At 42.8% G+C, this 18,050-nt stretch overlaps 1 protein-coding gene and 1 long non-coding RNA gene across 2 annotated transcripts; both read left to right on the top strand.

The window, feature by feature from the left end:
• The first annotated feature begins 1,065 nt into the window (after nucleotides 1-1,065).
• LOC142697998 (phosphatidylinositol polyphosphate 5-phosphatase type IV-like) lies at nucleotides 1,066-5,036 on the top strand. Its single transcript, XM_075847749.1, has 9 exons — nucleotides 1,066-1,542; nucleotides 1,915-2,006; nucleotides 2,228-2,352; nucleotides 2,629-2,748; nucleotides 3,724-3,819; nucleotides 3,931-4,092; nucleotides 4,268-4,383; nucleotides 4,591-4,727; nucleotides 4,934-5,036. Exons 1-9 carry the CDS (start codon nucleotides 1,228-1,230, stop codon nucleotides 5,007-5,009), a joined length of 1,239 nt encoding a protein of 412 aa, XP_075703864.1. The 5' UTR covers nucleotides 1,066-1,227; the 3' UTR covers nucleotides 5,010-5,036.
• A 676-nt stretch (nucleotides 5,037-5,712) lies between these two features.
• LOC142698000 (uncharacterized) lies at nucleotides 5,713-10,962 on the top strand. The gene is made up of 3 exons (XR_012865635.1): nucleotides 5,713-5,842; nucleotides 10,496-10,577; nucleotides 10,665-10,962. It is a non-coding gene; the product is annotated as an uncharacterized LOC142698000 (long non-coding RNA).
• Nucleotides 10,963-18,050: the final 7,088 nt, after the last annotated feature.

Genomic DNA, 18,050 nt, shown 5'->3' with positions numbered 1-18,050 from the left:
TATAGTAAATCCATATTGAAATATGCAAATTATTGGTGTGGTCATAAAAGCAGCTCACACCGGGTATAGCTATTGTGATGTCACAGAGCATGGGTATATACTATGGTGCTGGCCACAGATCTGTCACTCATCAGTTGGATGTGACCGGTAAGTACTCTATCAGCGCTACGTCTCTAGATGAGTCTCATCTATCAGTTTCTTTATGAATATTTTATTCTTAGGTATAATTCTGCTGTGTCTGCCATTTAAAGTTTAGTTTATATTTGGAATACTTATACTAATTTACTAAGAAGTTGCTAAATGGCAATATGGCGGCCTGTGACTTCTGCTCCATAGACAGAATGCAGCTTGCAGACAGAAATTGGCATCTGTATTCTGCTGGTAAAGTGATAAAGCAACCACAAAGAAAGGGAATGTGAATGTCCCGCAGCCCTGAGAACTTATTATTGGAACCCTTCAGTTTATAACAGGAGTCATTCTCATAATAAATATTTACTAGGGAATTACCAATTATGCATTTTAGGTTCTCTACTTATGTAAAATACACTATTATTATTAATAATTACTAGTATACAAATATTAGGGAAGTGATTTATTAAGAACAGCCCTGACCCCCTAATACTGTATCCTCAATAGCAATTGTCATTTTTCATTAACAAATTACAGAGGTTCTAAATTATGGTTAGTATCTCATATAAAATTACATACACCCCGGAAATGTCATACTGTGTCAATTCAACAACCAATACATTGTTCCAACATCCAGACCCCAAGCAATGTCGTTCACAGGTGGTCCAAGCCCCAAGACCCCAAGCAATGTCATTCACAGCTGGTCCAAGCCCCAAGACCCCAAGCAATGTCATTCACAGGGGGTCCAAGCCCCAAGACCCCAAGCAATGTCATTCACAGGGGGTCCAAGCCCCAAGACCCCAAGCAATGTGATCTTCAAACACTTCTTATTGACCAGATCCTGTACTTGGAATGCCGCTTTTATAACTAATTTCTCCAGCTGGTTCCCTCAGAGTTTTTCGCTAACTATTTCTTTCTCTGGTCATTCTAGATCTTGCTGTTGGATTGACACTGTTGGATTACTGTGTTGCTTTTACGGTCAGCGATTTGTCCTATTTTCAGAGAACTAGAGGCGATTAGTTAAATTCAATCTTTACTGCCTCCTGGTTTTCTACCACGGACATTGGTGCAGTTTTGCACCCGGGGCATTAAACAACCATGCCCTTTTGGAGAAAAACAAAAAAATATCATGTCTCTCAGATTCCTGATAAAGGAAATCTGATGAAAGAGATACCAACTATGGAAGAGCCTAACATCTCGCTCCAGAAGTTTTCTATCATCAAAGATATGGCAGCCGAAAAATGCAGCGATCCAAGTCACAGCAAACCTTGTGACATTGGCTCAAAGAACACCAAGAAGAGCGCAATCAGGAGCTTGGGCAGCAGCGCTGTGATTGGTGCTAAAGAACTGGATCGCTGTTTCCCAAATAGACGGCTGAGATTATACGTTGCCACCTGGAATATGGAGGGGAAGGTGAGAAGTAATGTACAATATCTATTGTGACCCATCAGTGTGTCTGATCTACAGTTGGATACATTGGGTCAGTAACCATGTGTCTTTAGTTTGCAGTTGGATATCACATAGACATATTATATCCTACCCTAGGCCCAAATTTTCTAAACATTTGGGCCAATCACTGTTGCTTCACACACTGCAAACTGTCAAACTAATAACCTATGTCTTTGGAATGGCAATACCTCCGATCCTAAGACTGCAGCCCTGGCCATCGTCTATAAAGACTAAAATCCAATTCGATCAGATAGAATTTTTTGTAGGCGATATAGAAGATGTCAGTTTGGTTGGTGCTCTGTGTATACATTATTAATATCTTCATATTTTGAGCAGGAGTTCCCACAAAATCTAGAGGATCTGCTGTTGCCATCAGATGACACCAAGGACATTTATGTAATTGGCGTTCAGGAAGGATGTCCAAACAGGTAAGTCTTCTCAGGTTGTCTTACAACAGTCTATGTCTGCAGATGGACTACAGGTCGGCTGATTGAAATTCTGTCTCGACCTTCTACTTAGTATAGGATCGCTCCTTAATTTTCCTATTTAACCCCAGAGGTTATAATATTGATTGTTTAATAGATGAGTTGAGTATTTTAATCTGGTGTCATTTATTAATATGTAAACTTGAAATTGTGTCTTCTTGTAGACGGGAATGGGAGATAAAATTACAAGAGACCCTTGGTCCGCACTACGTGCTGTACCACTCATCCGGGCTCGGAGTCCTGTATCTCACCATCTTTATTAGACGGGAGCTGATCTGGTTCTGCTCAGGTAAGATTGACTTTCTTACATTTACATAATAAGTCCTAATTGAAGTCATTAGTTGGAACTTCTTATTTAGTCATTAGAACTAGATGTCTGAGAACCCAACTCTCAGATTCTTCACTGTGGAGTATTGGAGATCTGAGAGTTTACTCCACAGTTACAAAGTGTGAAATGATGTTGTAGTAATATTTCCAGCGTTTAATAGGAAAATATCTCTGTATCATTGTTGCATGTTGTACTATTACCACTGACCCTTCTTCTTGTGTTTCATTTCTTATACAGAGGTAGAGCACACCCATGTAACTACCAGGCTATTCCACCATGTCAAAACTAAAGGAGCTTTGGGTGTTGCCTTCACTGTCTTTGGGACATCATTCCTGTTTATTAATTCCCATATGAGATGTAAGTATGTCTGTTATTAATATATGACTATGTAGAGTTTTACTGTGTATAAAAGTGCTGCTGTTTCATAAAAAACTATAATATATGAGATGATATGAAGAGATCTGTACTATTAATGTTTTGGTGCAAAATGAACGGTTCTTCCTTATTTGGTCAAACTTCTTCTAATCCATCAAACTTATTCTATATAGTGAGAGACAAGTAATAGTGGAAGGATTAACGGCCTAATGTCCTTTACAGACTACTAGGCTGGGTTCACACGACCTATTTTCAAACGTATTGGAGGCGTTTTACGCCTCGAAATACATCTGAAAAAAAAAGTCTTGAATACGTCGGCAAACATCTGCCCATTCATTTCAATGGGTTTGCCGATGTACTGTGCCGACGACCTGTAATTTTACGTGTCGCTGTCAAAAGACGCAAATAACAGCCTCGTCAAAGAAGTGCAGGACACTTCTTGGGACGTAATTGGAGCCGTTTTTCATTGAATCCAATGAAGAACAGCTCCAAATTACGTCCGTAATCGACGCCTCGCAAAATGCGAGTACGAGCAATTACGTCTGAAATGCAGGAGCTGATTTCTCCTGAAAACAGCTCGGTAATTTCAGCCGTAACTGACGTTATCGTGTGCACATCCCCTAATAGAAATACTGTATCCTCTGTCAAGAAAATGATTGTGTCTTAGATTTACAGTAACAGAAATATCAGTGCGTCTGGTGTACAGAGTGCGGACCCACATCATGGAACTCCACCAGTCTCATCTTCTAAAATGTCAATAGAAATCCTATTAAAATAAATACTATTTGCAGAAAATGAATTGTTGAGGGAACATTCAGACTACACAGCCCAAGAAGTAGATATGATACCTACATAATATAAGATAAAGAAACCTATTGTCAGAGAAAACTTAAATATGGTGGTTGTCCTAAATTCCAGGAGGTCATATTCACTGATATGTATATTTTTGGTTGGCAGTTGGGGCAGTCTACAAGAGGATCCAGGACTATAAAACCATCACTGAGGGTCTCCGTCTGCCTCAAATTATTCCGGAAAGAATAAACTCCAATGCCTGTGAGTATTACTTATGTGGTTGAACCTATCGATTCCTTTCTCTATTTATCTCCATTGAGTCTATTGCAGTCACGTGGTCTAATTGTGTCCTGTGTTTATCTCATTCTACAGTGGACGTCACCAGCCGCTTTGATCGGGTTTTTTGGTTTGGGGACCTCAATTTTCAACTAAAAGAGGACAGAAAAAACGTGGAATCTCTTCTGAAAAACATTAAAGGAAGAGATATGTCCAGTTTCCTCAAACACGACCATCTGAATGACGCCAAGAACAACGGTACAGTTACTAGTAGACAGATCTCTATCACTCCTCAGCCATTACCACATACACCTCGACAGATCAATACAAATCACTGTCATGATGGTGGATATGTTCCCCACATTCCTATATAGTCCTACATCTCTTGCACATGTTTTTAATACTGACATGTTTTTTTTTCTTTTAACTTAAGGGTCCATATTTGTAGGGTTTAAGGAGCACACCATTGAATTCCTTCCTACCTATAAGTTCGACATTGGCACAGACACCTACGATACATCAGAAAAGCAGAGAATTCCATCATATACGGTAAGATATCTTATTTCCAGGTCTACAGAGCTAAAGAAACAATAGATATCATGCATAGATTTTCAAACCTTAAATGCACAAAGTCTCAAATTTTATATTACTTAAATAAAATAGGCCGAAATGTTCAGTCTATGATGCTATGAGGTTTATAAATAAATGATAATATGATTGCACTGATGATATTTGTTATTTTCATGACCTCTACAGGACAGGGTGTTGTATAAGAGCCAATACGAGGGAGATGTGCGAGTCCTGAAATACGACTCATGCCCTGTTTTGAAGACCTCAGACCACCGACCCGTTTTTGGCATCTTTGAAGTAAAGCTCAGACCTGGTTCAGATAAGTAAGTCATGTCCATGTTGTTGGTATGATCCTTTCAGTAGCCGCCATTACTACATGGGCCTTATAGCAGAGCTCACACTTTGGGGTAGGTGGCTGTATACCTGGGTGACAGTTCTGGAGTAATATAGGCTGTGAAACTAAACAATTATTGTGTGGTTACCCGCTAACATTATCATATGTCCTACATCAGTATATTTCTCATTCCAGCATCCCCTTGGCTGGTGGACGCTTTGACCGCAAGATCTATTTGAAGGGCATTAGAAGGTTAGGACAAAAAAAGTAGCTGCGTCTGTTCATGTCCTGACAGCACATAAGGTGAGAGCATTGTACTTGTCTAGTATGTTTGCTGTGAGAATGTTCTTACATCTCTTAAGTCTTCCGCTAAATCTGTAATTTATTTTATCAACCAACATAAAGAAATTGTAAATAAGTCATTCTATCTTCTAGTTACATTTTCTTGTTTTCAGATATTTTTTTAATTTCTAAATGAAGGTTGTGGGTTTTAGAGGAAAACGGTAAGCATGTACATAGTATAACAGATTGGTGGGAATTTATTAAGACTGACGTTTCTTACACCGGTCTTAATATAAAGAAAATTGGAGTAAAATGTGCCTAATTTATGAAAAGGCCCACACCTTAATAACTAATAATCCATGTTATTATGATAAATGTGTCGGCCGCTGGTGGCTCTGCTCCTCCAGCTACTCTCTGTCCACTTTTTAGAAAAGTGCCGTAAGCGCAGAAACTACACAGATCACAATTTTTACCGCAAATTGTGACTTTTGTTCCGTTTATAACTTTTCTACGTAAAAAAAACTGGCATAGAAAAGTTACAAAATGTCCCTATTTGAAGTGTCTTAAAGAATCCTGCCACTAGGATGGATGGATAAACTGTATTTTATGGTGCATTAGCTTCTAAGCAAACATGATAGATACAAGGAACATTGTTATGGATGTAAGACATTACTTGGCATCTTGCAGGACTCCTAAGGAACATTTACCATCTCAGGTGCATAAAACAATGATTCCACCCTTGTGAACATCAGAAAGTTCCTGTAACATCCTGAACAGCGCAGCTCAAGATCAAACCCACCGCTTGGATCAACCATCTTCAAGGTTTGTAGTGTAACCCCCAGGATCTAATAGGAAAATCCGCAATAAAACATCTTGCTCTTTCTGAGTTTGGTGGTTTAAGTGGCTTGTGAACTAAGTGGAGTTCTAAAACCGGATTGTGTTGCTGTACTTCTATTCGTTCCAGCTGAGCAGCTGTCTAGGAGGAAGGGGTTAACTGGACACAGATTCGTTCCAGCTGAGCAGCTGTCTAGGAGGAAGGGGTTAACTGGACACAGGTGGTATAAATTAGTCAGCAGACCTCATTTTGAGCTTGCTCTTTCTGAGCTTGGTGGTTTAAGTGGCTTGTGAACTAAGTGGAGTTCTAAAACCGGAGTTGAAGAGAGGAGTTGAAGCCCCAGTAAGTACTCTTCTTTTCTTTTACTTTGACAATTGTTCGCTGTTTTGGTGTAACTTGGATAATGGATAGCAAGATTGGAGGTTTTCTTCAGTGCACAGTTTGCCATATGTATACACGACTGGAGCCGGAGTTCCAGGGTGAATATCTCTGTGGCAGATGTGAGCATGTTGGTCACCTGGAAGCTCGTATTAGAGATCTGGAGGCGCAGAAGGCAACACTGAGGAGGATAGACAATCTTGAGCTGAGCTTGCTGCTCACAGAGCATGCAGTTAGTGGGTTAGAACTGGAGGGTGAAGACATGGGTGAGCAGGATCAGGTAAGTAGCTGGGTTAATGTAGTTAGGGGCAGTAGAAAGGGGTCAAAGACAAGGAAGGCTGATCCGGTTTCTGGCATTCCAAGCAAAATTGCCAGGTTGGGTGATGATGTGAGGGTGTCAGTCTCAGAAAAGGCAGCCCTAGTGGATACTGATCTCCCTAACAGCCGGGAGAACAGCCCAGCTAGTAGTCGGCGGGATGGTAATGCAGGTAAGCCAAGACAATTGATAGTTGTAGGGGATTCTATAATCAGGAAGACGGATAGAATAATTTGTCGCCAAGACCACCTCAACCGAATGGTTTGCTGTCTCCCTGGTGCCAGGGTTCGGCATGTGGTGGAACGGGTGGACAAATTGCTGGGAGGGGCTGGTGATGATCCAGCTGTTGTGGTCCATGTCGGTACCAACGACAGAATAAATGGTAGGTGGAGGAGCCTTAAGAATAATTTTAAAGAACTAGGCTACAAGCTGAAGGGAAGGACCTCCAAGGTTGTATTCTCAGGAATACTGCCTGTGCCATGCGCATCACAGGAAAGACAGCGGGAGTACAGGGAGTTAAATGCATGGCTTAAGTCTTGGTGTAGAGGAGAAGGATTTGGGTTCCTAGAGCACTGGGCTGACTTTTCATTGGGGTACAAACTGTATTCTGCAGATGATTTGCACCTAAATGGAAGGGGGTCCGCTGTGCTGGGGGAGAAAATTCTAGCTGGGGTGGCGGAGTGTTTAAACTAGGGCTGAGGAGGGAGGCCAATGTAGGAAATAAAAGGGGTAGTTAGGTTAGAGAGGGGTCAGACTATATTGGTGGGGGGAGAAACAGACAGTGGGGAGAGGACTAGGCAACAAGATAAGGAGATCCTTTCGTTACAAAACAGCAGTGAAAATAAAAAGGCCCAAATGTCAAATAATCACATTTCTGATAGTGAAAGTGAAACATTTAAAGGCAAGTTAAAGTGTATGTTCACAAATGCCAGAAGTCTAGCAAGCAAAATGGGGGAGCTGGAGGCCTTAATACTGGAAGAAGATATAGATATAGTTGGTGTTGCTGAAACATGGCTGGACTCTTCACATGACTGGGCTGTAAATCTACAGGGTTTTACACTGTTTCGGAAAGACAGGGCAAATAGGAAAGGTGGTGGTGTATGTCTGTATGTGAGAAGTGATATGAAGGTGAGTGTGAATGAGACATTAGAGGGTGAAGACTGTGAGGAGGTTGAAACCTTGTGGGTGGAATTACAAAGGGAAGTAAACACTGAAAAAATTACTTTTGGTGTAATCTATAGACCCCCCAATATAACTGAAGAGATAGAAGGTCAAATATATAAACAAATGGAGTGGGCTGCACAGGCGGGTACTGTTGCGATAATGGGAGATTTTAATTATCGGGATATTAATTGGTGTCATGGTTCGGCTTCAACTGCAAAGGGGAGACATTTCCTCAACCTGTTGCAGGAAAATTTTATGTGCCAGTTTGTGAAAGACCCGACTAGAGGTGAAGCTCTGTTGGATCTGGTCATTTCTAATAATGCAGAGCTTGTTGGGAATGTCAATGTTCGTGAAAACCTCGGTAACAGTGATCATAATATAGTTATATTTTACCTATACTGTAAAAAACAGACGCAGGCTGGGAGGGCAAAAACATTTAATTTTAAGAAAGCCAATTTCCCCAGGATGAGGGCGGCAATTCAGGATATGGACTGGGAAGAACTAATGTCAAATAATGGGACAAATGATAAATGGGAGATTTTCAAATCAGGTAACAAGTATAAACGACTCAAATTAAAACCCACATGGCTTACACCTTCTGTGAAAGGGGCAATACACGACAAAAAAAGGGCATTTAAAAAATACAAATCTGAGGGTACATCTGCAGCCTTTGTAAAATATAAAGAGCTTAATAAAATCTGTAAAAATGTAATAAAATCAGCAAAAATACAAAATGAAAGGCAGGTGGCCAAGGATAGTAAAACAAATCCTAAAAAATTCTTCAAGCATATAAATGCAAAAAAGCCAAGGTCTGAACATGTAGGACCCCTAGATAGTGGTAATGGGGAGTTGGTCACAGGGGATCAAGAGAAGGCAGAGTTACTAAATGGGTTCTTCCGCTCTGTATATACAACAGAAGAAAGAGCAGCTGATGTAGCCGCTGCCGGTGCTGTTAATATATCAGTTGATATACTGAATTGGATGAATGTAGATATGGTCCAAGCTAAATTAAATAAAATAAATGTACACAAGGCCCCGGGACCAGATGGGTTACACCCTAGAGTTCTTAAAGAGATTAGTTCAGTTATTTCTGTCCCCCTCTTCATAATATTTAGAGAGTCTCTCATGAGTGGTATAGTGCCAAGGGACTGGCGCAGCGCAAATGTGGTGCCTATTTTCAAAAAGGGCTCTAGGTCTTCGCCGGGTAATTATAGACCAGTAAGCTTAACATCAATTGTGGGGAAAATGTTTGAGGGGCTATTGAGGGACTATATACAGGATTATGTGACAATAAATAGCATTATAAGTGACAGCCAGCACGGTTTTACAAAGGACAGAAGCTGTCAAACAAACCTGATTTGTTTTTATGAAGAGGTAAGCAGAAGCCTAGACAGAGGGGCCGCTGTGGATATAGTGTTTTTGGACTTTGCAAAGGCATTTGACACTGTCCCTCATAGACATCTAATGGGTAAATTAAGGACTATAGGTTTAGAAAGTATAGTTTGTAATTGGATTGAGAATTGGCTCAAGGACCGTATCCAGAGAGTTGTGGTCAATGATTGCTACTCTGAATGGTCCCCGGTTATAAGTGGTGACCCCAGGGTTCAGTGCTGGGACCACTATTATTCAACTTATTTATTAATGATATAGAGGATGGGATTAATAGCACTATTTCTATTTTTGCAGATGACACCAAGCTATGCAATATAGTTCAGTCTATGGAAGATGTTTGTGAATTGCAGGCAGATTTAAACAAACTAAGTGTTTGGGCGTCCACTTGGCAGATGAAGTTTAATGTAGATAAATGTAAAGTTATGCATCTGGGTACCAACAACCTGCATGAATCATATGTCCTAGGGGGAGCTACACTGGGGGAGTCACTTGTGGAGAAGGATCTGGGTGTAATAATCTGCAGCATCATATGTCCTAGGGGGAGCTACACTGGGGGAGTCAATTGTTGAGAAGGATCTGGGTGTACTTGTAAATCATAAACTCAATAACAGCATGCAGTGTCAATCAGCTGCTTCAAAGGCCAGCAAAATATTGTCGTGTATCAAAAGAGGCATGGACTCGCGGGACAGGGATGTAATATTACCACTTTACAAAGCATTAGTGAGGCCTCATCTAGAATATGCAGTCCAGTTCTGGGCTTCAGTTCATAGAAAGGATGCCCTGGAGTTGGAAAAAATACAAAGAAGAGCAACGAAGCTAATTAGGGGCATGGAGAATCTAAGTTATGAGGAAAGATTAAAATAACTAAACCTATTTAGCCTTGAGAAAAGACGACTAAGGGGGGACATGATTAAATTATATAAATATATGAATGGCGCATACAAAAAATATGGTGAAATTCTGTTCCATGTAAAACCCCCTCAAAAAACAAGGGGGCACTCCCTCCGTCTGGAGAAAAAAAGGTTCAACCTGCAGAGGTGACAAGCCTTCTTTACCGTGAGAACTGTGAATCTATGGAATAGCCACCGCAGGAGCCGTCACAGCAGGGAGAGTAGACACCGCAGGAGCCGTCACAGCAGGGACAGGAGATGGCTTTAAAAAAGGCTTAGATAATTTCCTAGAACAAAAAAATATTAACTGCTATGTGTAGAAATTTTTTACTTCCCCTTTCCCATCCCACTTCCCCTTTCCCATCCCTTGGTTGAACTTGATGGACATGTGTCTTTTTTCAACCGTACAAACTATGTAACTATGTAACTATCTTCTCTATTTTGTGCCTGCTAAGAAACACACATTAGTAGAGCATTAATAGCAAATATTTCTCTTGCAGCATAAACATCAATTCCGCGTTATATCTGGCGAGAACAGCGCACCCTGTCACCGGAGGAGCCGCCATTGTTGCTGATAGAAAGGTAAGTTCCTCTAGATATGTCCTCTCTATATTTGTTAAGCAGCCTGAATAATGAATATTTAATAGGGTTGTGCGCTTCTCCCCCCAGAGCAAGTCAGCAGATATCAACAGAACATCAACATCAATGCCAATAACAACCAAGGGCAGAACCCGCCATCTTACAAGTATCCCAATGGCGAGACTTAAAATTGTCTACATCTGTCACGGAAGAGACATCAGTGTGGTTATCGGGGCATCAATGTCACCCAGAAGACCAGGCCCAGAACAGGAGAACATGTCATCTCTTCCTGTGTCTCTGGAATACAGATTTACCACCCCTTACTGATACTACAGTATATACTGTGACATCTTCCATTGTTTATGCTGGATCTTGTATAACATCATCTTTACCATTATATATTTTGATCCACAAAAACCATAAATAAATCTTTAACATCAATCCATAAGTGTGACTGGTATTTATTAGTGTGTTCAGTGCCCGGCTGCAACTTACCACGGAGTATACGATTCACTTAACCGACTCTTCACAGCGCTATTTGTGTGACATCGCGTTTAATCCAGTGGTAGGTGACAGGACATTGTATCATATGTACACAATAGAGAGAGTATGGAACGTGCCGCCATATGTACTGGATTAGATCATATGTTGGAAAAAAAGTGACAGGAGATGTAAAACAGTGATATATTTGATAGTTGTTTAACCCCTTAACGCTCAGCGACGTAATATTCCGTTGCGCTGACCATCCCGTTCGCGCTCAGCGACGGAATATTACATCGCGGGAGTAACGGCCATTTCGGCCGTCTTCACGACACATGCAGGAGCTGTGACAGCTGCTGTCTCGTACAGCAGTTGCCGCAGCTCCTACAGCGGGGACCGATCGCTGTGTCACCGCTGATTAACCCCTTAAAAGCTGCATTCAATACCGAACGCGGCTTTTTAGGGGTTAAGCTACCATCGCCGGCCTGCTACACGATAGCGGCCGGCGATGGTGACTATGGCAACCGGACACCAAACAATGGCGTCCGGCTATGCCATCGACAGAAGCCTAGTGGGTCCTGACGAAGTCAGGACCTACTATGCTTGCTGTCAGTGAGTAGCTGACAGCTCTAATACACTGCACTACGCATTTACTAAATAAAAGTTTTAAAAGTAATAAAAGTAAAAATCCCCCTTTTTCCCTTATCAGTCCTTTATTATTAATACAAATATATAAACAAACAAATAAACTATACATAATTTATATTGCCGCGTCCGTAACGGTCTGAACTACAAATGTATATTTTAATTTATCCTTCGCGGTGAACGCCGTAAAAGAAAATAATAATAAACCGTACCACAATCACAATTGTTTGGTCACTTCACCTCCCAAAAAATGGAATAAAAAGAGATCAAAAAGTCGCATGTACCGAAAAATGGTCCTGATCGAAACTAAAGTTCATTACACAAAAAATAAAAAGGAAATGATTTTCTACAAAAAGTATTTTATTTTGCAAACGCCATAAGACATAAAAAAAACTATAAACATCTTGTATCGCCGTAATCGTATCGCCCCGCAGAATAAAGTGAATATGTCATTTATAGCGCACGGTGAACGCTGTAAAGAAAATAGAAGAAAAAATCAATAGTAGAATTGCTGCTTTTTAGTCACCACGCCACCTAAAAATAGAATAAAAACTGATCAAAAAGCCGCATGCACCCCAAGAAAACTACAATGGATTCCTCAAGGGGTCTAGTTTCCAAAGTGGGGTCACTTTTGGGGGGTTTCCACTGTTTTGGCACCACAAGACCTCTTCAAACCTGACATGGTGCCTAATAAAAAAGAGGCCTCAAAACCCACTAGGTGCTCTGTTGCTTCGGAGGCCGGTGCTTCAGTCCATTACCGCACTAGGGCCACATGTGGGATATTTCTCAAAACTGCAGAATCTGGGCAATAAGTATTAAGTTGCGTTTCTCTGGTAAAAACTTTTGTGTTATAAAAAAAAATGGTATAAAAATGATTTTCTGACAAAATAAAATAAAAATGCAAATTTCACCTCTACTTTGCTCTAAATTCCTGTGAAACACCTAAAGGGTTCATAAACTTTCTAAATGCTGTTGTGAATACTTTGAGGGGTCTAGTTTCTGAAATGGGGTGTTTGATAGGGGTTTCTAATATATGGGCCCCTCAAAGCAACTTCAGAACTGAACTGGAACCTAAAAAAATAAATAAATGAGGCAATACTTCGCTTCTTACATTATACTGATAATGAGCCGTGCCCACCCTGAGATGACCCCAGTTTTGACTGTTTGTATAAACTGAGACCCCTATTAGACCGTTTCAGTGCCCGGTTTTCCCAAACATACACCCCCGAGAAGTGTATGTCTATTGATGTGTCCTTGGTACATTTTAAAGGGAGGGTTAAATTCCGCCAGTACCTGCTGGGTAAGAGGGCAAGGTATGGCGTGAAGATGTATAAGCTGTGAGAGTGCTTCAGGGTATACCAGGGGTCTCAAACTCGGCCGGTTTTAGTGGGCCGCATATAGAAAAAATGGGAAGTTGACGGGCCGCATTACTTTCAAATTTGATACAATACAAAATTATTGTTAATCAATTAGTTATTTTAACTACTATAACACTATATTACTATAATAATAATACTACATTACTATAATAATAGCGCTAGGTTTAAAATTTGAGATATTTCTCCACCTGCTTATTTCAACAATCCAGCTTTCCAGTTTAAGTGTCGCTAAATGCAGTCCGGCGGCTCAGTTAGCACACATGTCAAGATTGGGCAGCCCCTTTTTAGATAGTGCCGCAGTGCCCTCTGTGGATGCTGCCGCAGTGCCCTCTGTGGATGCTGCCACAGTGCCCTCTGTGGATGCTGCCGCAGTGCCCTCTCTGGATAATGCAACACACCCCTAGATAAGGCCACAGTGCCCTCTGTAGATAAGGCCACAGTGCCCTCTGTAGATAAGGCCACAGTGCCCTCTGTGGATGCTGCCGCAGTGCCCTCTCTGGATAATTCAACACACCCCTAGATAAGGCCACAGTGCCCTCTGTAGATAAGGCCACAGTGCCCTCTGTAGATAAGGCCACAGTGCCCTCTGTAGATAATGCAACACACCCCTAGATAATGCCAGTGTCCTCTTCAGATACTGTCACACACCCACTTGTAGATAACGCCACAGTGCCCTTTGTAGAGGCTGCCACAGTGCCCTCTGTAGAGGCTGCCACAGTGCCCTCTGTAGAGGCTGCCCCAGTGCCCTCTGTAGAGGCTGCCCCAGTGATGTCAGGGGCTTGCCCAGAGCTGAAGTCCCAGGCAGAGCGCTAGTAGGCTCTTCCTGGGACTCCAGCTGTGCTCCTGACATAACTGGGACTCCTGCTCTGGGGAAGCCCCTGACATCATTGTCGATGTATGGACAGCGATGTCAGAGGCTTCCCCAGAGTCCCGGAGCAGAGCCAATAATAGCGCTCTGCCCGGGACTCCGCTCTGGGGAAGACCCTGACACACTGTCCATATATGGGCAGCGATGTCAGGGAATTCCACAGAGTCCCGGAGCAGAGCCGACACCAGCGCTCTGCTCGGGACTCCGGCTTCGGGGAAGCCCCAGATATCGCTGTTCATATGTGGACAGCGATGTCAGGGAATTCCACAGATTCCAGGAGCAGAGCCGACACCAGCGCTCTGCTCCGCTCTGGGCAAGACCCTGACACACTGTCCATATATGGGCAGCGATGTCAGGGAATTCCACAGAGTCCCGGAGCAGAGCCGACACCAGCGCTCTGCTCCGCTCTGGGAAAGACCCTGACACACTGTCCATATATGGGCAGCGATGTCAGGGAATTCCACAGAGTCGCGGAGCAGAGCCGACACCAGCGCTCTGCTCGGGACTCCGGCTCTGGGGAAGCCCCAGACATCGCTGTTCATATGTGGACAGCGATGTCAGGGAATTCCACAGAGTCCAGGAGCAGAGCCGACACCAGTGCTCTGCTCGGGACTCTGGCTCTGGGGAAGCCCCAGACATCGCTGTTCATATGTGGACAGCGATGTCAGGTAATTCCATAGTCTCGAGCCGATGCTAGCAGCTCTGTGTCCCGCGGGCCGCAGATGACAGCCCCAGGGGCAGCATGCGGCCCACGGGCCGCGTGCTTGAGACCCCTGGGGTATACGTACAAATTTAGGATACATGAAGAGAAGGACACCAGTATTCAGCCTCCAGAATGCCTTCCCCCCCCTTACTGGGAGTTAATGCAAAACATTTTGGGATTTGGTGCACCCAGTGCTGGACCAGGGTTACCAACTCTACCTGGATAATTTTTATACCAGCATCCCATTCTTCAAGTGCCTCGCTTCCAGAAGTATTGCGGCATGCGGCACTGCTAGAAGAAATCTGAGAGGCCTCCCTAAGACTCTGCTTGGTAAACACCCAGAAGGGGTGAGAGCAGGGCACAATCCAGCAGCAACATATTGTGTGTCAAGTACAAGAGAAGAGAGATATCCTTGTATTGACAACAATACATGCCCACACCAGTACCCATGTACCTGTACGAGGTACCAGTACAGAGACCCCCAAACCAGACTGCATCCTGGACTACAATAGGTACATGGGAGGGAGGACTTGTCAGATCAAGCCCTGAAGCCCTACAGCGCCATGCGGTGTGGTATAAGAAGCTGGCCGTGCACATCATACAGATGGCATTATACAATGCGTACGTGCTACGTCGATGTATAGGCCAGAAGGGAACTTTCCTGGAATTTCAAGAGGTGGTTATCAAGAAACTAATTTTTAGGGACCAGGAAGGGGAGGGCTCCCAGTACTTCTGCAAGCGAGGCCACACGCATCGTACCAGGGCAACACTTTCCAGGAGAAGTTCCCCAAACTGGCAAGAAGGGAAAAAGTCAAAAGAGGTGCAACGTCTTCTATAAGAGTGGGATAAGGAAGGACACAATATATCAATGTGACATGTTTCCTGAAAAACTAAGGCTCTGTATGAAAGAGTGTTTTAAAATGTATCATACATCCCTTGATTTTTAATCTACCCCAGTTTTACTTACACTCATGCACTCCGCACAGCTTATCCCCCTCATCTTTCCCTTCTGAGCCATGCTGTGTGCCCAGGCAGCAGATAACAGCCACATGTAGGGTATTGCCATACCCGTGAGAACTCACATTACAGTTTATGGGGTGTATGTCTCCAGTCAAAATGTTTACTACACCTCTAGATGAATGCCTTAAGGGGTGTAGTTTTAAAATTGGGTCCCTTCTCTGGGTTTTCAACTGTACTGGTACCTCAGGGGCTTCTGCATACATGACTTCACACCAGAAAATCCCCAGTAGGCCAAATGGTGGTCCTTTCCTTCTGAGCCCTCCCATGGGCCCAAACGGCAGTTTATTACCACAAATGGGATATTGCCACACTCAGGACAAATTGGGCAACAAAATGGACCCTTTTTTTTTTGCTTGTGAAAATAAGAAATTTTGAGCTAAAACTACATATTATTGGGAAAAAAGTAATTTTGTTTTAATTCCCAGCCCAATTCAAATAAGTTCTGTGAAGAAACTATGGGGTCTAAATGGTCACATTACCCATAAATGAATTCCTTGAGGGGTGTAGTTTCCAAAATGGGGTCACTTATGGTGGGTTTCCATTGCTTTGATACCTCTGGGGCTCTGCAAATGCGACATTGCACCCGAAATCCAATCCAGCAAAATCTGCACTCCGAAGAACACACAGCGCTCCTTCCCTTCTGAGGCCTCCCATGGGCCCAAACGGCAGTTTATCGCCACAAATGGGGTATTGCTGCACTCAGTAGAAATTGGGCAACAAAATGGAGTATTTTGTTCCCTGTGAAAATAAGAAATTTTGATTAAAAATTGTATTTTATTGGAAAAAATTTCATTTTTTAAATTTCACAGCCCAATTCAAATACGTGCCGTGTAAAAACTGTGGGGTCAAAATGGTAACAACAACCATAAATTAATTTCTTGATGGGTGTAGTTTTCGAAATGGTGTCACTTTTGGGGGATTCCTACTATTTTGGTACCTCAACACCTCTTCAAACCTGGCATGCTGCCTAAAATAAAAAAAGAGGCCTCAAAATGCACTAGGTCCTTCTTTGCTTCTGGGGCTTGTGTTTTAGTCCACGAGCGCAGTAGAGCCACATGTGGGACATTTCTAAAAACTGCAGAATCTGGACAATACATATTTAGTAGTATTTCTCTGGTAAAACCTTCTGTGTTACAGAATTTTTTTTAATACAATTGAAATTCAGCAAGAAAAATGAAATGTGCAAATTTCACCTCCACTTTGCTTTAATTTCTGTCAAATGCCTAAAGGGTTAAATAAACTTTCTAAATGCTGTTTTGAATACTTTGAGGGGTCTAGTTTTCAAAATGGGGTGTTTTATGGGGGTTTCTAATACATAGGCCCCTCAAAGCCACTTCGAAACCGAACAGGTACCTTAAAAAAAAAAGGCTTTTGAAATGTTCTTAAAAATATGAGAAATTTATGTTCTAAGCCTTGTAACGTCCAAGAAAAATAAAAGAATGTTCAAAAAACGATGCCAATCTAAAGTAGACATATGGGAAATGTGAACTAGTAACAATTTTAAGGGCATGACCACACATGGCGGAATTCCTCCGCAACTGTCCGCATCAATGCCGCACCTAATCCGGGTTGCGGATTACGGCTGCGGATCTGCACAAAATGTGCAGAAAATTGATGCGGACTAGCTGCTGCGGACTGCGGGAAAAGTGCTTCCCTTCTCCCTATCAGTGCAGGATAGAGAGAAGGGACAGCACTTTCCCTAGTGAAAGTAAAAGAAATTCATACTTACCGCCCGTTGTCTTTATGACGCGTCCCTCCTTCGGCATCCAGCCCGACCTCCCTGGATGACGCGGCAGTCCATGTGACCGCTGCAGCCTGTGCTTGGCCTGTGATTGGCTGCAGCCGTCACTTACACTGAAACGTCATCCTGGGAGGCCGGACTGGAGACAGAAACAGGGAGTTCTCGGTAAGTACGAACTTCATTTTTTTTTACAGATACATGTATATTGAGATCGGTAGTCACTGTCCCGGGTGCAGAAACAGTTACTGCCGATCGCGTAACTCTTTCAGCACCCTGGACAGTGACTATTTACAGACGTCTCCTAGCAACGCTCCCGTCATTACGGGAGCCCCATTGACTTCCTCAGTCTGGCTGTAGACCTAGAAATACATAGGTCCAGCCAGAATGAAGAAATGTCAAGTAAAAAAAGCAAGACGCATCCGCAGCACACATGACATGTGCATGACAGCTGCGGACTTCATTGCGGAACTTTGAATCTCCATTGAAGTCAATGGAGAAATTCCGCCATGAGTCCGCCACTGCTCCGCAACAGACAGAGCATGCTGCGGACACCAAATTCCGCTCCGCAGCCTATGCTCCGCAGCGGAATTGTACGCATCGTGTAAACGAACACTGCTAAATAGAAGTGTAAGTCAATGGA

This window comes from Rhinoderma darwinii, assembly GCF_050947455.1.
Source record: "Rhinoderma darwinii isolate aRhiDar2 chromosome 11 unlocalized genomic scaffold, aRhiDar2.hap1 SUPER_11_unloc_13, whole genome shotgun sequence".
NCBI classification, from domain to species: Eukaryota; Metazoa; Chordata; class Amphibia; order Anura; family Rhinodermatidae; genus Rhinoderma; species Rhinoderma darwinii.
This window is presented reverse-complemented; position numbering and strand designations above follow the sequence as displayed.

Excerpts from the sequence above, each read along its gene's own strand:
- LOC142697998 (XM_075847749.1), top strand. The coding sequence starts at position 1,228 with ATGCCCTTTTGGAGAAAAACAAAAAAATATCATGTCTCTCAGATTCCT. Across the intron at positions 3,820-3,930 it reads AAGAATAAACTCCAATGCCT|TGGACGTCACCAGCCGCTTT; the intron begins GTGAGTATTACT and ends CTCATTCTACAG. Across the intron at positions 4,093-4,267 it reads GAATGACGCCAAGAACAACG|GGTCCATATTTGTAGGGTTT; the intron begins GTACAGTTACTA and ends TTTTAACTTAAG.